The 21,330-nt window shown below is 59.4% G+C and overlaps 1 protein-coding gene across 1 annotated transcript; it reads right to left on the bottom strand.

The window, feature by feature from the left end:
• Positions 1–9,896: 9,896 nt before the first annotated feature.
• On the bottom strand, positions 9,897–21,287 carry SPATA20 (spermatogenesis associated 20). Its single transcript, XM_069799146.1, has 16 exons — positions 21,167–21,287; positions 19,988–20,125; positions 19,668–19,732; positions 19,127–19,281; positions 18,740–18,883; positions 18,266–18,467; positions 18,038–18,168; positions 17,853–17,957; positions 17,278–17,352; positions 16,855–17,067; positions 16,510–16,702; positions 15,559–15,727; positions 14,909–15,117; positions 14,568–14,767; positions 14,364–14,444; positions 9,897–10,169 (listed from the first exon to the last, which is right to left on the bottom strand). Exons 1-16 carry the CDS (start codon positions 21,196–21,198, stop codon positions 9,999–10,001), a joined length of 2,283 nt encoding a protein of 760 aa, XP_069655247.1. The 5' UTR covers positions 21,199–21,287; the 3' UTR covers positions 9,897–9,998.
• Between the last annotated feature and the right edge of the window lie 43 nt (positions 21,288–21,330).

Genomic DNA, 21,330 nt, shown 5'->3' with positions numbered 1-21,330 from the left:
GGGTGACAACTTTGGGAGAAGAGGGCAGCCCCACCAAAGGCATCACTGTCCCACAGTGACTGGTCAGCGCACACTGGCACAGCGCTGCGTTTCCTCTACAGGGCTGATTTTTGCCCTGAGACATCCAGAAGGAGACCCTCGGAGAAGCGGGATGGATCCTGCTTCCCTGCAAACCACCCAGCGCCTTCACGCGAAGCAGCCCCAGCCATCCCGGCCTCCCTGCTGATCCCAATGCATCACGAGGACCCCCAAGGCCCTCTCTCCTGGGCTGTGTTTATTTTAATATGAATATGTCTAGTAACAAAAACCACAGTGAAAAGGAAAGACAGATGTTAAAGAGAAATATATACTCACGGCCCAGCACTGTGCTGGTGCTGTGCTATGGAAATGACTGGAGATTTCTATCGCTTGGCTCGCTGAAGCCAAGCTAAGGACACAGTCAGGGCTGGAAAATTAGGGTCTGAAAGGACTGTGGGGTTATTTCTGTAATTGTTTGCTCTGGGAGACATTCATCATCGCCGGTGGGGCTGGGGAGCGGGGGAGGCTGCGTGGACGTGGGCTTTAAGTGGCTGCTGCTGGGGCCGAGCTCAAGCAGTGCTTCTGCGCAATATCCGCAGGAATATTGCTGTGGGCAGACAGACAGCCAGACAGTCAGACAGCCGTGTTCCCAGCACAGACAGGTGTTTTCTCCCTGACTGTGCGGTACAGAAGCCTCCAGGCTGCTGGGATTCCCCTCGGTGGTCTTGCAAGAGCATCCCTCCGGAGCATCCCTCCGTGTTGCCATGGAGATGCGGTTCAGGAGGAGGCCGGGTGCTGTACCCCTCTGGGGGGGCTGCGGGACCCCCCCAACCCCACCACAGCCCTTCCCCTTGGCTGTCCCGTGAGATAAAATTGATTTGGGGACTTCATTAGTGCCACAAGGATCTCAGCCAGAGATGAGCGCAGGATCTCTCCCGGCAATCAAAGCTGCAGCCCTTCATTAGTGGCAGTAACCAGGGCTATCGTTAGTGCGTGATGAGGGAAACCAGAGCAAAAGGGCAGACAGACAGATGGGGAGGTGGAATGGAGAGAGAACAGCACCTTCCCAGAGGGGTTTCTGCCTGCGCTGCTCAGCTTTGCAAGCCTCAAAAGACTCCAAAGCCCCCACCGCCCCCTCCATCCCGCTCCCTTTTGGGCAGAGGGGCAGTGGGGCTCTGCCAAAGTAGCATGGGCATGGGGACGCCAACCCTCTGCCCTGTACCGCCGTGGGCTAAACCCCCCACGCCGCAGCCACGCGCAGCGCTTTCCCTCCCTGCGGCACATTTCCAGCCTGATTACCTCCTAATTTTGTCTCCTACCTCCTTTCGCTCTGCCTCGCTGCCCCTGCCTGCCTGCCCCCGGTGCGGGGTACTCCTCCCTGTGTCTCCCCCATCCCAGGCTGTCCCTTCACCGAGTCCCTTGCCAGCGCTGGCCGGCCTGGTCACTGCATGTGGAAAGATCCTCAATTCATCAACAGATGAAAAACATGCCATTTAGTGAAGAAAACAGCAATACAGAAGAAAAATAAAGAAAGGAATTTAAATTTAAATTACGACTTTGCTCAGGCTCGTGAGCAGAATCCCTTCCTCCTGCTTCTGACTCTGTTCCCTCGGAGCAATCAGCCACGTCCAGCCCCGTGGGGCAGGTGTCCTGACCGTGCTTGCAGGGATCCCGGATCTCCAGGGATCCCACACCTCCAGGGAGAGGATCCATGGGATTCCCAGACCTGCAGGGATCACATTTTCCATGAGGAGAAGACAGAAACTTTTCCCCAGCCTGTCCCATCCCAACAAACCTGCCAACAGGAGGTCCCTGACCCAACGAACCCTCCCGTGGGGCTGAGCCCCCTCATGCCGGGGGTGCGTGGAGGTGCCCGGCAGCCACATCCCCCAGCCCACAGACCCCACTGGTACCAGCTCCAACCCCCAGCATCAGACCATCCCCGCCAGGGCTCAGCCTCAGCAATTGAGGTTTTAATTCCTCAGGGCCAGGACAGCCGCTTGTAGAGCGTGCTTGGAGCAGAGGATGAGCCCTCAGCCGTGCCACCAGCACCTCCATTGCAAGCCAGCTTATTATTAATAGTAATAATACTAATAATATCAGCATTTCCCAGTGTGGTGTCTGCTACCAGAGGCTGATTACCTGGCTCTGGCGATCCACTCCAGGTGAAACAAGCCTCTGTCAGGAACACGCGAGTCCTCTGGCCGGGGAGGTCGTGGAGAGTCGTCAGAGCAATGGGGAGTTACAGACTGAAAAAGCAAAGCCAGAGACCTTCCCCTGCCAGAGCTTAGCCCCTGACCCAGCCTTCCCGTGGGCTGAAGGGTCCCCAAACATCATGGGGGGACCCGCTTTTGTCCCCACCTCGGGCCAAGCTGCCAGGACACATCCAGCCCCCGTGGGCTTGCAGTGCGATCCTCCATCGATGCTCGGGCTGAGGTTTCACACTATGACCAGGAGCCCCTCCAGCACTTTTGTCTTTGTATACTCTAAATTAGATTTTGCTCTTTTCTCTGTTATCCCTGCCAACCCCATAGGAGCTGGGAAATAGCTTTGTCCCCTTCTTCTCCCCCTTTAATTTCCAGTCATTCACCAGAACACTGATCCTCTTTCTCGCCTGCTTTTCTGGGAGATAAACACATCTGTGCTGGCCATGCTTCGCACATCCCAGAGGCAGCCAGCATCCCCAGCATGTGGCGGGGGTAGCAGCTCCCGCACCCCTCAGCGACTGGCGGAGACATCGGTCACAGCCACAGGAACCTGAGTTTTAAAGCACAAAATGTTGAGGAAGAGATGCCGAGAGGTGTAGAAATCCTGGTGCTGCCAGCATCCCGAGCAGGCACTTGGGAGGGATGAGCGGATCGCATGTAGGAGCAAGGTCCGGTCCAAAGGCAGGACCCAAGAGCTGCTCATGGGGTCCCAGAGGGACGGGGACCCCCCACTCCATCACACCCCAGCTGCGGGGCCACACGACCACCATCCGACCGTGGAGCCGGGGCTGACATCAGTGCCACCGTACCCAGCACCTTGGCTCTATCCAGGGCCCCACGACTAATTTGGGATGCGGTGGACATTTTTAATACGCCGCTATAAATATTCATGGGCTGTCAGCTATGAAAAAGGACCCTGCCTCTCGCGGTGCTGCCCTGCCAGAAGGCAGCACGAGGGAGACAGACCGAGCCCTTGCTGGTGGCCGCGGGGGCTCAGAAACCCTGGGGGCCACCGGGACATCCCCAGATGACACCAGCGAGCATCCCGTTGTGAGGATGCTTGGTTGGTGCACGCCTCGCAGACGGCCCGAACCAGCTTCTGCCCAAATTCTGGCTGAACCTCAAACCAGTTTCCTCACGGCCGTGACGTCTCCGGCAAGCGCGGGGGCGAGCGCACCGGCACGGGCGGGGGCCGGCTGTCAAACCCGTGCCTCGAATCCCGCAGAGCCGAAGCTCGCGCCTGTCACGGCAGCCTCCAGTCTGCTGAGCTGCAAAAACCTGATGAAAGCCTTGTGCTGAGTTGCAGTTCTGCTTTGCTGGCGTGCATCGCCCGAGGGATCGCCTGCCACCGGCTCCCACGTCTCCACCTCTCCCACCCGGCCCCGCACCCCTCGGGCATCGCCGCTGCCCCGACCCCAAAAGCATCACCCCATAGATTTATACAGACCATCTTTGGTGTTTCTAAACACCTATTGATTCCTCTTTTATGTGCTTCACCCCAATGTATCGATCCAATTTAGCTTCTGTAACTCAAACTAAATTAGCTGCCTTTAATCCGAGGATAATTGCAGCGAGCCCGGCTCTGCATGTCCCAGATTCGCAGGTGTCGGGGATGGGGAGGAGAGCGCTGGGTCAGGCGGGGACATTCAGGTTCCTTGTCTGCGGGTAAAACCCTCAAACAAGCCAGCGGGCATCAGCCCCGAGGGACCCGGGGAAGTGGCCTCAGGACATCTGTGCTGCGGCCAGAAACTCGGTTCCTAAGGCTGGGGGCCCTATCTTGCTATTCCAGTGGGAGATTTGGCCCCAAAGCCCAAACATCACCAGCCGGCTCATGCTTTCTCCAAGCCCTGGGGTCCCTGACGTGGGTTCCAGCCTTAGCTGATACCGTGAAGTGTTGCTACATGCTCCTGCCAGGCTGCAGCGTACAAGGCGTTAACCCCAAAATCCAGCCAGTCATGGGGAGAGGAGCAGCCTCAGCCCTCTCTGGAGCCTTAGATGAAACCCCAGATGAAAAGCGGAGCCCGTTGCCCTTTGATTAGCAGGCGAGGATCCCCGGGAGCCCTCAGCATGTCTCGCCTTTTAATTCAGTAGTTCATCAAGTACCAAAAGCACCGGAGACACCACTGGCACCTCACCTGAACTGACAGACTGGCACAGCAACTGGGGGACAATCCCACGTTGGTGATGAGGCCATTCAGGACCCACTGGGGTCCTGGTCCCTCTGTGCACCCCCAAGCCCCCTTCTCACCGGGGCACCCATAAACCTGCCCCCTTCTCGCCAGACATCCTCCTCCGCCCTTCTGTAAAGCCTCCAAAATACACATTTAATTTCGATTTAATGCAACAGTTACCGTGGTCGGTAAATACTGAAACCATATTAAAGGAGGATTAATAGCCGTGTAATGGCCAAGTGTCTATTGCATAACCCTTAATAAGTGTGGATGGCCTCCCGCCACCCTCCCACCGCGCCGCCGGCGCTGCAGGGCCTCCAGCCATCCCTTCCCATCCTTCCCTGCCTTCCCAGCGGTGTGGCCGAGGTTGACAGTTCCATGAGAAATGGATGAGATTGCTGCGGCACTGCCAGGCAGGAGGGGGAGACCTCCAAGTGTTAAAATTGGTTAAAAGCGTCGGCCTGCGGTTGCAGTGCCTGTTTGGAGCCCCTGAGCATCGCGTGGGGATGATGGTCCCCAAAATACCTTGTCATGTGCACCTGGCAATGGCAGCCAGCCCGGAGACAGCTGTGAGTTCCCCTGCATGGTCCCTGGAGCACATCTGCCCCTCTCCGCTCGGTAAAAAACAGGCATTAAACAGTTTGGCTGCACCCTGCTTGTGTTTTCTCCCTCTGGGGAGGGAGGCAGGCAGCATCTCCATCCCACCCCAGCCCATCTCCCTGTCGCACTGACCACTCACTGCACCCAGCAGCATCCCAACACCAACCCGCTTGCAAGGACAGAGTTGTTTGCCCGTCTCTGGGGTTCCCCGGCTTTGGAGAGCACTGCCCTGAAATGCAGCATTCAGGGCTCCCCAGATTATCCTGCCAAAAGAGAAGCCTGAGCACGTGGTGGCTCTGAGCAGGGGACACGCTCCAGGGCCATGTGGGGGTGGTGGATGGTTTGGATAGGAACAGCCAGGACACGCTTTCATGGGAGGGGAAACTGAGGCAGCAGCTGAGCCAAGCGGGGCCATCCTGCAGAGCCCCCAAACCACGGTCTGGCACTGCCCCCCGCCCCCAAGGTCCCTGGCACCGATGCGCATGGAAAGTTGGTTTGAAAAGAAAAAAAAAAAGTACATTTTGAGCAAGTGTTGGCCAGCTTCAGCTGCAAATTCACTTGTCAGGAATATCGGAATTACTGGAGCTGGATGGCGTGAACATCTGTGCAACGCAAACGCTGGGGCGGGGAGGGGGGAGCGGAGCCGGCTCGCCCACCAGCCCCTACTGCTGCCTGCGGATGCTCCAGTGGGATACTGGAGGAAGGTGGCTGTGACCCAAGATGTGCTCCCCACCCGCCTCCCGGTGCAAGGGGACCCCAGCAAGCTCCCCAAAATACCCCAGAGAGGAGGCTGCAACTCAGGGGACTCACCACACCAGCTCACCCACTGCAGATTCCCTTTGGGTGAATATTGGAGTAACTGGGCTCAACAGCACAGGACAAGCACGGAGGGACTCCTTGCACTAGTGGGGCTCCAGCCCCACGGCTCCAGCCCTCCCTGCCATAGGGTCCCCTAATATTTTGGGGTACTATGGGGCATTTCCATGACTTTCAGAGGAGCCACAACCAGCACTTCCCAACCTCCTCCCACATCAGCACCACTACAGCCCCCAGATACCAAAACCTGCCCATTTATGCCCAAAATAACCCTCAGGCAGGAGCTAATCATCCACTCAGGCATGAGCAGATTGGGTGCTCAGGTGTTGACTGATTGGGTGCTCAGGTGTTGGCTAATTGGCCACCCAGGCATGGCACAATTGGGTGCTCACGCATGACCTAACCGGGTGCTCATGCGTGAATTTGTTGCATGCTCAGGTGTGAATTGGGCACCCATGCCCAGGCACCCACGTGGGAAACACCTGGGTGCAGAAACCCTCATTATTTTGCCCAACATACCTTCTCAGAGGGGCTGGAAACAGGGATGCCCAAATTACACCCTGCCATGTGCCTTGTTGTGGGGGGACAGACACTGGAGCAGGGTTGGACCTGGGCTTGGGGACCCCCGTCTCCATCCTCCCTCTCCCGCAGATCCAACATCACAAATAACAAACAGCTTTCAAAGCCCCGTCTCCCATTGATGTCACATCAATGCCAATGGAGATAAAAGCCAAGAGACCCAGAACCAGTGCTGGCTTTGCTGGAGAATGTTAATTAGAGGGAAAGCCTCATTAGAGCAGCAAGGGTGGCCGCCAGCGCTGCCTCCCCCCTGCCATGTGCCCCAGACCCCCCAAAGGGTCACAACGGGCATCAGCCCTCCTGGCTGCCTTGGTGGGCTGAGCGATAGGGAGCACTGCAGATCACCCAATGTAAGCATTAAAAATTTAAATGTTGAAAGGTTGGGGGTTTTTTTCATTAAAAAGAAGGAAGGGGAAAATGTGCTGCTCCCCATCTGCAGCTGTTGGGGTTTCCAGGCAAGCCCAGAGCCCTGGGCAGGGTGATAAACCCCCGCTGTGCCCTCCGGAGCAGCCCGATGGCAAACCTAAGTGTTTGCAGGGAAAAAGCAGCACATCAGTTATTTGATGCATTTTGGTTTGGGGTTGGTTGTTTTTTTTTTGACAACTCTGCAGCTGGAGAGGAGCGGGAGGAGCAGGGAATGCTGGCTGTTGCTGCCCCAAGCCTCCCTGCCAACAGGGAAAGGAGCTCCGGTGCTGCCCCAGGGAGAGTCCGCAGCAGCCCCCACGTCTGCCACCAAAAGGAAGGTGGGAATCAGGGATCAGGGAGATGGATACTGTCAAGTGGCACAGGACCCTTGAGCACCGAGTCTCTGCTCCATCACCCTCCTGAGAGTCCGGGCCAGCTGGGCAGCACCCTGCCAGCGTTGTCTCCCATTAATCAGCCTGGGGACCGCAGGCTGGAAAACAACACTTGCAGCAAAGCACCGGCATTTGCAGCGAAATCGGTGGGTTAGCAACAGGAAAGTAATGAGGAAGGAAGCATCACCAGCAGGGTTTAATCGCCACGGCTGTGCCGGCTCCTGTGGCCAGTGCCTCCTTCTGCATCACCTGCCAATGAGGAGCAGCACCCATGGGTGCCCTGGCACCCATCCTGGCCAGGGGACACTAGAGGGGACCAGCGAGGTGGGTGCTGAAACTGAACTTAAGCGAAAACACCACTTGCCAAGGCTGTAAAGCCGAAAGGCTGAAGAAGCCGGGTGGCTCTGGGGATGGGGCAGAGAGCGTGGGGCCACACAGGATGGTGCCACCGGCTCCTGGGCAGCAGCAAGGCAGAGGCACCAGGAGGACCAAGGTGCCAAAACATCACTTATTTATTACAGAGAACTTTTTTTCCTGTTTTGTTTTGGTTTGGGGTTTTTTTTTTCCGAGAGGTGAGCGCAATTCATCCTGACAGAGGTTCGCAGCACATTTTTGCCTGGCGGCTGCTTACAGAGACATGCCAACAAGCAAGCCGGTGTGGGAGAAAGGCACTCTGTGCCTGTGCCACGAGGGGCTGGTGGGCACCGAAATGGGTTTGGCACATCGCCCCCAGCCCCGTGCCACCTCGGGGATGGCCGCTGCACGTGGACCTGGCCAGTCACGGGGCCCAAGATGTCTGGGCTTCCCCATGGGTGCTCAGTGCCGGCCCTGCGCTCCGAGGATGCTCTCCTGGCATGGAGACAGCATCAACCCGCTCCGAGCGCTCATGGGGACGGGTGTCAAATCAATCCCTGCAGCAGGGATGCCAAGTTAAAAAAAAAAAACAAACAACAAAAAAACAGAGGAAAGCAGCCAGCCATCTGCCAAACCAGCAATTTTCAGCTGGATTTCCAGAAACACTTCAGCTTTTAAAACCAAGAGAGGAGAGAAAATAAAAACCCCTCCTCTTCCACAAGCATAGAAAGCATTCATGAGATGAGGTGCAAAATTCCTCTTTGACTTCAAAGGCTGGTTACCCCCAAATCCTGGCACAACCCACTGGAAAGCTGGCGGGCAGCGCGCCTCAGCGCCGCTGTGCTGCCAGATGACGGCATCCCGCCGGCCCCGGGTGCGGGCTGGCGTGCCAGGGGAGCCCCAGGGTGTCAGAGGGATGCTGAAAACATGGTACTTGCCCCTTTGGAAGCAGGGAGGAGGAGGAGGGATGAGGGGGAAGAGAGGGAGAATGAAGTTTATGCTGCAGCAAAGGGGATCTGCGTGGTTGGCGACAGCGTCCCGCTTCTGCCGGGGTGGGCGATCTCCCTCTGCTCGGCGCGCAGAGGTGCCAAGACCCGGTAGCGCCGTCCCCACGGCTGGCGTCGGCAGGATGCGGCCGAGCACCCAGTGAGGCTGGGCGAGATCCTCGGTCCAGCCTCGGCTTCGCCAGGAAAGTTCAGAGCAAACACCTCCCTCCTCAAACACTGGCTGAAAGGCATTTTTAGGGTTATTTCCTGTGCTGTTACTGAAACTTTCTGCAAGCAAAGACAGGGGCCAGGCTGGAGCAGCCGCAGCCCTGAGCACCCTGTCCAGCAGCACCCACCCTCAGCACCCAGCTGGAAAACGCAGCCCCAGCCAACCTACCTCACCAGGCGTCCATCCCTGCCTGCTCCAGCCCAGCCCAGCCAGCCTCCCCGGCACGGAGCAGCAGCCGGCCGCTCTCCTGCCAGCAGGCTCGGGGATCCCCAGCTCCTCGGCTCCGACCCCGGGTGACGGCCCCAAGTCGGGGTGCGGGTCGGACATCTCCCTTCTTGCCATCCCCGCTGGGGACCCCCCAGCTGGGGCAGTGTGGGGCAGGGGCACCCACCCACAGGCATGCTCAGGAATCCCGGGACAGCCATAGGGCACGCCAGCATCCCCAGCCCCGGCACCTGCCCCCTTCAGCCACCCCAGTCCCAGGGAAGCTCCCCACCTCGCCGCAGGTCCCAGGGGAAGCAGCGCAGCCCCATCCCATAGAGTAGATGCAGGCATTAGGCTTTTACAAAGCAAACAAGACTTTCAAAAGTGTTTTCTCAAGCTGAACCACGTCTCCGCAGCCTTGGCAAAGCCAGGATGAGATGTTTAGCTGTTTGGAAGGGCTTAGGCTGGGTCTTGTGGCACGTTTTCATCGGTTGCGGTAATCAGCAGGCTTTTTGCATGCACTATGTATTAACCTAATGTATGTTACGATCTACTCTGTAATGGAAAAATACCGTGGCTGTTGTAACCAGTAACACTTTCAAAAGCACTTGACTCCCAAGTCATCCAGGTGCTTTTGACAATGTTACCCTGGGTTGCTATAGGAACCCTAATAGTTTTCCCATCCGACTTCTCCATTAACACTGGGATTTATACTTAATTTGTTTTCTTTTTCCTCAGCGAGCAGAGGCAAGGAGCAAGCACATGTGCAGGCGGAGGCGATGCTCCTCGGTGGCTGTCTCCTAGCCATGCCAAAACCAGCACTGGGGAGCAGAGCTAGTTCTGCCGAGATGCTGCCAGAGCAGTGGTTGCAAGCAGAGCCTGACCTGCTGCAGGCACAGCCCCACCGTGCTGCCAGGAACCATCCAGGAGACAGCTGATGCCCAAGGTAGCTTTATTACGGGTCTCTCCCACGTCCCCAGGCTGGCGCGACAGTCTGTCTCCCCCTTGCCCTCCTGCAGGCGGAGGGGCCGAGGGGCTCACGGGCAGAGCATCCCACGCAGCTCCTGGGGAGAGGTGATGGGCAGGGAACAGGCGAAGTTGCTGCAGAGATAGGCGGTGGCTTTCCCGTCCTTCCTCTCCAGGGATGCAAGGAAAGGCAACTGGCGGTAGAGGAACCCAGTGCTGTCTCCATCTGCTAGCATCAGCACCTGCCGGAGAAGGAGCTGGGAGAGCTGGAGAGCAGAGCCAGTGCCAGCCAGCTGGTCCTTCCCTCCCCACAGACATGCCAAGCGCTGGCAGCGTCCCCCCACGCACTCGCCCGAAGAGGGAAGGGGACCGGGAGCCGAGGGGACCCATGCCAGCCCTCTGCCAGGGTCCCACGGTGGCCACATCCCCGCGAGCGCCTGTGTTGGAAGGAGCGTGTGGTCCACGCCATCCCCGGCAGCTTTGTCTCCCTTTTCTGCTCCAGACACCCGACAACTGGGGATGAAGCACAGGGACCTGCACACAACGGCCTGGAGTGGGGCTGCCCCAGCCAGCCGGCTCCCTGGGGACACCCACCCAGCCCAGGGGCAGCCCCAACCCCAGCACCAGCATCACCCCGTCCCACCCGGCAGCCCAACTCCTCCTGCCCTCCAGATGCTTCCCAAAAAAACTCAGACACCAGCAAGCAATGGGTCAGGGGCTCTCCTGGCTGACACGGCAGCACCAGCCAGGGGTGATGACAGGGCTGCTGTGATAATTAGCTTTTCTGAAAGGGAAAATGTTTGTTAAAGCCTCAGGGCTTGCAGGCTAATCAGGGGAAAGGCCAGGAGCTGGCAGGGAGCCTGGTGCCGACATGGATGCAAAGGGTGAGCAAAACACCGGCCTTTCCCAAGGTCCAAGGCACGAAGGCAGCATCCCACAGCTGGAACACATGGTTCTCCCTTGCCCTTTCTGGCTCCGGCCCCGGCCCTGCGCGTGTGCCCACCGCGGTGCCCACCAAGCACTGACACGCTCACCACAGGTTCACGCCGCTCACGCCGCCGTGGGATGCCAACACCGAACGCTACTACCCCCGGCACGCACATCTTGCCACCGTGGCATCGCTCGCCTGGCACGCAGCATCCTCTACCACCGGCCCCGGGGACAGGAGCAAACCCAGCACCAAGACCCAGCTGAGACGCCTCACCCGTGCCTAGCAGGGGCTGCCCTCGCCCCCTGCGTCCCCAGGAGGTCACCACGTCCCCAAGCCCTTGCCCTCGATAACGGCTGCTGCAGTGCCGTCCTGTCCCCCATCACCCCACATCTCCCGCTCGGCCCCTGCCTTGACCCAGCTCTGACTCAGCCCGACTCCCTGCCTGCCTCCTGCTCCCCCCCCCAACCTCCTCCCCCCCTCGCCTTTGTCTGGAATTAATTCCAGGAGTGATTAATTACCAATTCATGTCCAATCTGAAATTCATTATTCATTTTTCTCACAAGCTCCCTAAGGTCCTCTTGCAGGGCCAGGATGAAGGCAAGCAGCAGGCTTAGCGCTCTGCAGCTGAGGAGATAATGGGATCCTTCATAATTACCCTAAAGACCATTAACAGGGCAGGAATCTATACCAGGAGCCAGGATCCAGCCCCAGAGCAGGGATCCAACCCTTTTTGCTCCCAGCACCGGGACCCCTGGGGAGCACCTCCGGCATCGCCCCCGGAGCACTCACATCCCTGCGGCAGGTGCCTGTGGCAAAGGGCTCCTCCGGGTCCGGGGTCCATTTAAACCTGCGACCTCAATGCCGTCTTATCATCGGCATCTCGTTACAGCAAGGATTTCAATGTGAAGTTTGTAAGGAATTAATTACTGGAACGACCTAATTAATTGTGTTCCTGCAGATGAACCAAGCCCCCAGCGCCCTGCCGGCACTGAGGGAGCAGGGGCGGCAGGGGACACAGCAGTGACTTTTCCCCAAATCCTTGGCAAAGGCGATTCCCAAAGCTGTCGTGTCCCCGGAGCGGGTGACCCAGAGCTGCTCTGTCTCAGGCAGCTTTTCAGGGTGGGGAAGGAGAGCTGGGGTGCAGCTGGAGGGAGCTGAAGGCGGGTTGGGAAAAGGAGGACCCGCTTCTCTGTGCGATGCAGCATGGGAAGAGGGATGGCTGTCGGGAAGCAGCAGGCTGCTCCCAAAGGCAGCGTGACTCTCTGAGCAGCGGGATTCTCCTCCCTTCTCTCCATCCCCTCTGCAAGGTGAGGAGCCATCGCTACTGCCAGAGATCAGGTTGGTCATGAAGAATGGCACCGGGGAAGCCCCGGCAGGACGGCTCAGGGGAAGTGTGGCTCTACCCCCTTCCCTGTCGCCCTTCATTCCACCCAGATGATGCTGAAGAGGCCCAACCGCTCACCCCTGGCCTCGGTGACAGCAGGGAGAAGCAGCCATCACCGCGATGGGACACCCCGTCTGCTGGAGCCGGGCTCAGCAGCGCAGGCAGCTCTCGTGGCAGGAACGAGCAGGAGGGAGGTGGGCTGAGGAAGGTCGAGGAAGAGCTCAGCTCCTACCGCTCCTGCACACTCATGCTTGGGGAAGCACATACCTACAGGGCTGTGCTCCTCTGGGAAGAGAGCCTTCCCCTCCTGCCACGTTCTTTCTTCCAGGAAACAAACCCAAGCTGCCAAAAGGGACAACTGACAACTCCTGATCCATCCCACTATCGCAACATGAGGAACACGCAAGAGCCCAGCAAGGGGCTAGCAGGGGCTCGACCTCTGCCCTGCCTGCTGCCAGCCTCCAGCTGCAGCCCCCCCGCATGCCCCTCTGAGCGCAGCCCCCCCGCGCCTTCACTCCCTCATAGCAATATCCATCCAGAGCGCCCAGCCCTCCTCTTCCTCCCTATCCCGAGGAAGGCAACGGCTTGGGGCAGACAGACCTGCCCCTGGGGAGCGAGCGTCCCCAACAGCCAGGCTTGTTACCAGCTTAGCAGGAGGGAACCAAATCACATGAGAGGAGAGGCAATGGCTGCGCTATTTGCTCTGCTCAGGACCCCAAAGCTGCCGGCTGCATCCCCTGCCAGAGTCCACGTGGACTCAGGGGACCGACGGCTGAACCAGTTGCAGGGAGAGGGAGTGGGTTATTAGCAGCAGCACTGGGTTCCCCGCTGCCACCATGGCGCTTCCCATCCCTGCAAACTGGGTCACCCGCTGTAATCCTTCTAAGGGAGAGAGGAAGAGCGTGGGAGCAGAGGCCTCGCCCGCGGTGCGGGGACAGGCACGGCTGAGGGCATTGCTGGACAGGAGATGCCAGAGGGAGGACGGAGAGCTGCGTCCCCCACCCACGTGCCTGGGCAAAAGCGGTGACTGTCCTCCAACACCGGCATTGAACACTGCGGGGCACGTAAGCAGAGGGTCAGGGATGAAAGCCTCCGTGGGCTGAGCTAACGTGAGGACGGAGCAGGGGACACCGTGCCGATGGCTCAGCGCTCCCCGGTTCACCCCAGCTGGGGCTACAGACGGAAACTGATGCTTTGGCCTCAGTGCCAGCTCCCCACGTGTTGCGGCTCAACGTGCCAGTCCCTGGCACCAGGACCCCGACAGGCAGGGATGAATCCGGTCCAGAGGCTGAAACGCTGAGCCTCCTCGCCTACAGCCCAGCCCTGCTTCCCTCGGCTCAACAGCTTTGCCAAGGCAAGAGCCATCCGTCCCCAGGGCAGGGACGCTGCCCACCAAACGTGATGGGCGCCGGCTGCCGCACTGCCCTTCCCTGCCAGCTCTGCGGGCGGCAAACAGCTCCGTCCCGGAGGCAGCACGGCCCCTCCGTGGGATGCACCGGGTGACGCATCTCTGAGCAGGGATGCAGATGAGCAGAGCAAGGTGGTAACCCCAGTGCACGGCGACAGCACAACTGGGGGCAAAGCTTTTGGGAAAAGCCAGACCCTCCCAGCCAGGGGTACCCGCAGCCAGAGCAAGGTACTGCCTTGCTGTTTCCCAAGGATGCGAGGGTGGCTTCAGGCAGAAGGTGACCCAGACACTGGCTGGATCTGCACCAGGCATGACACATCCACACCGGGCATGACACATCCGCACCGGAACGAAAGGTTTTCCCTTGGGAGAGCAGCGCTGGGGATGCTGGGCTCAGGCTGAGGGCAGTGTAAACAGCCGGCAGCGACAGCAGCCGCTGCTGCAGCCGCTCCTTGGGCTGGACTGCCAGCGCTCTGTGCCAGGGAGAGAGGGGTGCAGGGGCTCAGCCGTGGCCCTGCGGGCTGTGCTTACGAATATGGTAAGGATAGGATGCTTCCCAGAAGGGAGGCAGGACAGAGGAGGAGGAAGACGGATGCTACAGCCACACTGGGAGAAAGGATGAAGGCACTGGCAATGCAGGCGGCAGCAGGGAGCGTGCCGGCGGCTGGCGGGGAGCGGCTGCGCAGGGGGCTGGGGAGGGCTGGCACCTCTACCTTGTTTGGGCTGAAGACGGAGTGGACGCAGCGCAGCATCTCTTTGGTGTCTTCTCCCTGGGGGTCCCCACAGATAACCACCTGTCCGGGGAGAGCGTGGGTGGCAGAAGAGAGAAAGCAGAGAGCTGTGACTGCACCCACACCACCGCCAAGCCCCCTCCCTGCGGCAGGTTCCGTAAGGGGCACATGAGCCCCTGACCGTACCTGTTTGAAGGTGTGATGGAACACAGCGGTGGCCCGGGCCATCTCTGGCAGGGCTATTGGGATCTTCTGCAGCCTCTCTGAGAAGGCAGCCAAGATCTGCCCGGCTTTTTCCACCCACTCTGTATGGCCGGAGTAACAAGCTGCTCGGAGCAGGTTGGTGACAGTGACAGAGTTGGGAGTGGGCTCTGCTCCGTCTTGGTCTGCAGGGGAAAACAGCTCCTCCATCAGCCCAATGCCTCACCACCCCACGGCTTGTTCCTTCAGCCAGGTGTAGCCCCTGCCCTCCCTAAGCTGCCCCACACCATAACCCATGGAGAGCAGGGCCATGTCCCTGAGCTCACCATCCTTCAGGCGCAGGAGCAGAGAAGGATCGCCAGCCTCGCTGGAGAAATACGCAAAGCCTTTGGGGTCCCAGAAGAGCTTGTCTTGCATGTGCTGGAGCTGCAGGGCCCACTCCAGCCAGCCCTGCTCCAACGAGGCTTCATACAGGTCAAAGAGAGCCTGGATGACAAAGACGTAATCCTCCAGGAAGCCCTGGATGGGCACGGCGCTGCAGTGGCAGACAGGGAAGGAGCATCAGGGTCTCTACACTGGCCAGGTGGGAAATGTTCTCCAACCCAGCAAAGCCCTACCTACTGGTCTCTGCTACCCGAGGAGATGCCACCTCAGAGCTCAGTCCAAGATTAAGCGGTGGCTGTGCCAAGTCATCACATGGCTCAGCCCCGGGTTTCTGTACAGCAGGGGAGGGCAGGGGAAGGCTCCTGCCAGCTTGGAAGATGAGGATCGGGAAAGGATTTGACCTTAATTCCTCCTCACTGGGTGGGGGGAACTAATCCATCCCAAACTGCACCGGAGGCAGTTCTGTGCAAGGCAAACAGCCTCCCTCCCTCCAAGTTCAGTCCTGCTTGGAAGAGAGGGGACCACCTGGGGCCTGGGCAACACCTGGGGGGTGGCCAGTCGGTCTGTAGACACTCTCTGTACCACTGCTCACCTCTGCTCCACCGTGTTGTCTTTGCCCCGGTAGCAGCTCCGCAGCAACCTCCCACTGGCAGGGTCAAAAAGGTGTCTCCGCAGGAAGGCAGCTGCCTGCGTAGCCCGGCTTACGTACTCCTGCTTGGCCAGGGCTGCCCCAGCCTGGGCAAAGCCCGAGATCATCAGCCCTGCATAGGCAGACATGGGGACAGGCTCGGGGGGGGGCACAAGGAACCAGAGAGGGTGTCACTGTCTTTCCTTTAAAGGATGCTCAGCAGGAAGCTCGTCTTTCCTGAGATTCTAGGCAGGTCAAGGCTCAGCCACCAGCTCTCTCACTCAGTTCAAGCCGCTAAAAAAGTCACTTACTGTCACCGAAGAGAGGGGCAGAGCGCTGCAAGGCCAGCAAGAGCTAAGCCTTTGTTTGCAGGAAGAAACAGGGCTTAAGAGAGTCTTCCTGTTTGCAGGACGAGGTGTAACTCCAGCTCACGCCAGCTCCAGACCCAGCTACCCAGGCATTTACTGCTGGGAACAGTGTCTGGGGTACTGTAGTTATTACCTGCTGCAGGACACCTGGACAGACGGACACAGAGCTGTGGTCTCCCACTAATGCAGCAGTGGAGGTGGGCTCTGCACCCCACCTGGGTCCTGAATCCCCAACCTAGTCCCCTTCCCCAGAGCCCAACTGGGGGAGCCAGGCGAAGGGTTTTGCTGCTCTCTACTGGCAACAGGGAAGGAAAATAAAGCCAGAGTAATATCCTGATGCCCAGCAGCCCCACGGCTTGCAGGTTTGGGGCTGCTTCCCCCAGGTGCTCCCACAGCCCCGGACCCCAGCCCACCCACAACCTCCGTGGGGGGCTCTCCAGTCCCAGCAGGACTCATTGCTACAAGCCCCCCAAAAGCACGCTGGCCCCAGGCAGCCGCGGAGGGGTCCAGCCAAGGCACACACCCCCAGAGCTGAGCCACCTCTCACCATTCCATGCCGCCAGCATCTTGGTGTCCAAGTGTGGCCGTGGCCGCTGTGCCCGGGCTGTGGACAGCCTCCGCCGGCCCTCCTGCAGGAGGGCACCCAGCCGCCCCGGCTCCAGCCCAAACCGGGACGCCGTCAGCTCCGGGGAGCATCGAACAATAAGGACGTTCTTGCCCTTCAGCTCCTGATGGGGGTCCTGAAAGGAATGCCCCGTTCTACGAACATCACTGGGCTGAGGAGGGGTTGGACCCCACGTGCTCTGGGGCTGCTCTGGCATCCCCCCATGCCCAAGGGTGTGGGTCCCCCACCAGTCGTCCTGGTACCAGGCAGGTCTTTGTTCTCCCTCACCTTCATGGGGCTCACGTTGCCAGTCTCCTTCACTCCGTAGTGGTGCATGAAGACATCTCCCAGGGTCATCCCCTCTGTGGCCCCTTCGACAGGGTCAGGAAGGAGAGCCCGAATTTCCTCAGCTGTCCACACACAGAAAGCTCCTTCTCGCTTCTTTTCGGATGCAGTGGTCGGGTAGGAATCAGCATCCTCCGCACTGTAGAAACCTCCAGCCTGGGAAAAGAGCAAGAGAGACCCTCCTGTTACTGGGACAGCACCTTCAGCCAACTCCCCATCACTGCTGGGCTGGCAATCTGGCCAGCGAGCCACAGCAGTGCCCCAGACTGAGCTCAGCTGGGAAGGGAGGGAGGGAAAAGCAGCCCCGAACCATGTCCCAGGGCAGGGTAAGTGGCTCCCTTTGGCCTAGCCCAGGGAACAACCTACCGGGTCACTCAGGTCCCGCGAGACATAGAGCAGAATGTCTTGGGCGACACTGGCAAAGAATTCATCGCCAGAGATCTGCAGGAGGCATGGGGTGGATGTCAATGTTACAAGGGGCAGCGGGGAGGCAGGAGACACAGCAAGATATGATCAGAGATTCAGATTTAAAGAGCTGGCAAAGGAGGGGAAACACATTTGAAAGTCCAGGGACTTTAAACGTGGGATGGATTCAGAGTAAGATCTCTGACAGAAATCTACAGGCACTGGAGAGCAACCCTGGAGTTATACCAACATCACAGGCAGCAGCATGTGTTTGCTGACTTGCAAAGACCAGCCAGAAGGCTGTTCCCTCCCCCGTTACGCTCAAAACCCTGGGGCTCCACTGTCACAGATTTGTGCAGCGTTTCTGGATGAACACCAGGAGATGAAGAGGAGTATGGGACCACTCCACGCCCATGGAATGGGCAACATCTTGGGGAACAGGCTTCGAAGCTGCTCCCCAAACCAAGCCAGCCCTCCCCAGCCAGCACTCAGCATGCTGAGGGAGCCCCCCCCGCAGAGGGAAGCCACGGCCGTACCTGAAACGCTCTGCTATATGTGGCTGCCAGCTGCCCTTGGTCATACAGCATTTTCTCAAAGTGAGGGACGTGCCAGTGCTGGTCGGTGGAGTAGCGGTGAAAGCCCTGCAAAAAACAAGTGGACACGTCTCCACCCCACGCCTCCTGGATGTGCCAGGGGTTTACCCCCGAGGCCTTCCTCCTACCTGACCGATGTGGTCATGGATGCCCCCATGGGCCATCATCTTGAGGGTATGCAGAGCCATCTGCAGTGCCCAGGCACCTTCTGGAGTTGTTCGGTGCAGGGCCCAGTACGTGAAGAGGAAATTCAAGTTCACTGAAATACAGGGAGAAAGTGGGAGGCTGTGGGGTGGGCTCTGCCCCCCGGCGCTGCCTGCCCCACGGCAGGGCTCAGCAGCAGAGGCCAGACTGACCTGGGGTGGGGAACTTGGGGGATTCGGAAAAGCCACCGTAGTCCTCATCGTAAGAGTTGGAGAGCTGCTTGAAACAGGTGGCCATCACCTCTTTGGATGGTGGGGGTGACTCCTGGCCCTGCACATGGATCTCGGACCTGTATAGCAATGCTTCCAGGATCTTCTGGCTGTTCTCCAACAGGGCCTCTTTGTTCTCCTTCCACTAAGATGCAGAGTGAGAAAGTCAGTTCTTCCATTTTTTTTCTCTCTTTCTGCTTCCTGCATTGTACCAGTCCAAACTGCACCTTCAGTTCTCGGTCCTCCTCCCCAGATCAGTTCCAATCCATCTCTAACCCAGCCAAAGCTCTGACATGTCCTCTGGGCTACCGTTTCTCATGACTGTATCTCTTAACTCAGTCACTCATCAATCCCAGACCAATTTCCCTGCCGCCCCGTTGGTTGAGCACTGTCTGCTACGCCACTCCTGCTCCATACCTGCTCTGCGATTCGGAGCAGCACAGTCCGAAAGCCAACACGATGAACTCCATCTTCAGGTGGGAAGTACGTCCCCCCTACAAAGGGCTTGAGGTCTGGAGTCAGCCAGACACTCATCGGCCAGCCACCTCCACCACTGGTTGCCTGAAAGACAAATCACGGGTGCACCAAGGTCATGCAAGTGGCACCCTCTGCTCTGTAACCCTCTGGCACATCCCAGTGCCTCACTTGAGGACAGACATGTGCTTCCCTCCACCCTTGTGATCATGCATGGCCCCATTCAGACCAGCTCACATACTGGTTCTTCTTGCCTGAGGAACACAACCATGAATCTCATCTTGAAAGAGCCGGTCAAAGCCTCCCAAGCTCTGCCCGTGCCTCCCTTACCTGCACGAAGGTCATGTATACTTTGTCCACATCTGGCCGTTCCTCACGATCCACTTTGATGCATACGAAGTTCTTGTTCATAATCTCCCCGATCTCCTTGTTCTTGAAGGACTCCTCCTCCATCACGTGGCACCAGTGGCAGGTGGAGTAGCCAACTGAAAACAAGCTCAGGCGAGTGAGGAAAGGCCCTTTGCAAGGAGCAGGACACACGTTATGGGGAGATCGCTCAGCGGTGGGGAACCCTGATACGGGCAATAGCTGCCCACCCCTCCCAGAGAAGAGATGGAGGAGAAAGTCCTCCATGCTTGCAGGGCCTCCGGGGTTCTCCAGCTCTTGCTCCTAAAATCTGGCCAAGGCCTCTGGTCCTTGATGCAGCCCACCTTCAGAGAGAGCTACTAAAGCATGTGGCCCTCTCTTGCTAGCAGAGAATTAGTGCTCCGTGTCCTTACCTACACAGCTACTCACACACCCGCAGCCCAGCTTATCTGGTCATCTACTGAACAACACATGGGAACATGAAATATGTCTTGTTTCTGGTTACCTGACAGGAATATCAGCTTGTTTTCTTTCTTTGCTTTATCAAAGGCTTCCTGACCCCAAGGGTACCTGTGGAGGGAAGACAAGAAAGGAGCTTCAGGGGTCACCGCTGATGGGACCCGGACTCCTCTAAAGCTGCCTGAAAATCTGCTGCCTGGTGGAGAGGGGTCAGGACAGCCGGGGGCACGGCTGGCTCAGGAGCACGGACCCCAAGTCCGCAGGGAGCCGCAGAGGCCAGGCTGCTTCACCTACCACCGCAGCGAGTCCCTCAGCCCCACAGACGCAAAGGAGAGGAGGAGGGAGAAAGGCACCAGTCGCTCTTACCAGTCCACGGGGTTGTGAGCGTGCTGCAGGAGGTAGGGGGACTTCTCGTTAATCAGGCGGTTGGTGTGACGAGGGACGCTGGGGGGGCTGGTTGTCCCCCCCGTGGCCATGGTCACGCTCCCAGTTAGAAACGCGCACCTGCGACACCGAATAGGCTCATCCGAATAGGCTCATCGTTTCCTCGCTCGCCACAGCAAAGCACAGCCCCTGGAGAGAGCCGCGACACCCCAGACCAGCACCACCATCACCCCGGCTCCTGCGGGTGCCCAGCGTAGCCCTGGGACGGGGTGCCGCTGCCCGCTCCCCGCTTTTTGCTCCTTGTGCCAGGGAAAACCACTTTTAGCCCCCGGGCTGGGGCTTGGTCCACCTCTGTCCCCCCCCAGGACCCTACAAAGCCCTCCCCGCTTGCTGGAGGCTCAGGTGAGGCTGTTCTCCTCCGACTGCCACCCCCGGGCTCTCTCCCCTCCAGCCCCCAGCCCACCACCAGCATCCTTCAGGGGCACAGTCACCCGATAGCCGTGGGTAAGGGGAGCAACATCTGCAGGATTGGACCCGTGTGTCATCAGGGAGGAAAATCCTCTCCCGTGGGTGCACGGGTAGGTGCGGGGTCAGGGCACGGGCTTCTTGTGGCGAGGGGAACCGAGGGACGAGAGGGGACCAGAGAGACCCTCCTGGGTGGGGATGCAGGGCTGGGGTGCGGGGGGTGCAAGAGGGGGTGCGAGAGGGGTGCAGGGAGGGGGTACAGGGAGGATAATATGTCTTGCGGGGGGGTTAGGGGTGCAGGGAGGATTTGGGGGAGCGCAGGGGGGATCTGGGGGAGCGCAGGGGGGATCTGGGGGAGCGCAGGGGGATGCAGGGAGGACGCTGGGGAATACAGGAGGGGTGTAAGGGTGCAGAAAGGATTTAGGGGGGATTCGGGAGGGTGCAGGGGGGGATTTAGGGAAGACGCGGGAGGAGTCCAGGGCGTTGCAAGGATGCAAGGGGAATTTAGGGGGATGTGGGAGGTGCCGGGAGGACGCGGGGGATATAGAGGGGGGGAGCGCAGGGAGGATTTAGGGGGGCGGAGAGGGAGGCAGCGGCGATGCCGAAGGGCTGCCAAGTGCCGCAGCGATCGCTGCCCACCGCCCCGCAGGGCCGCAGCCGCCCCGGCCCTCCCGTTCCCCCCCACCCCCCCGGTACCTGCGGGCCCGGCGCAGCGGCGCCGCCAACATGGCGGCGGGGGCGGAGCGGAGCTGCCGCCGCTCCCCGTGACAGGCCCGAGGCCCGTCCTCGTCCCCGTCCCCCCGTCCCCGCCCCGAGCCCGGCCTCCTCGCCGGGCCCTGCCCTCCCCCGGAGCCGCACAC

The sequence above is a fragment of the Haliaeetus albicilla genome, chromosome 12 (genome assembly GCF_947461875.1).
Source record: "Haliaeetus albicilla chromosome 12, bHalAlb1.1, whole genome shotgun sequence".
In the NCBI taxonomy this organism is placed as follows: Eukaryota; Metazoa; Chordata; class Aves; order Accipitriformes; family Accipitridae; genus Haliaeetus; species Haliaeetus albicilla.
This window is presented reverse-complemented; position numbering and strand designations above follow the sequence as displayed.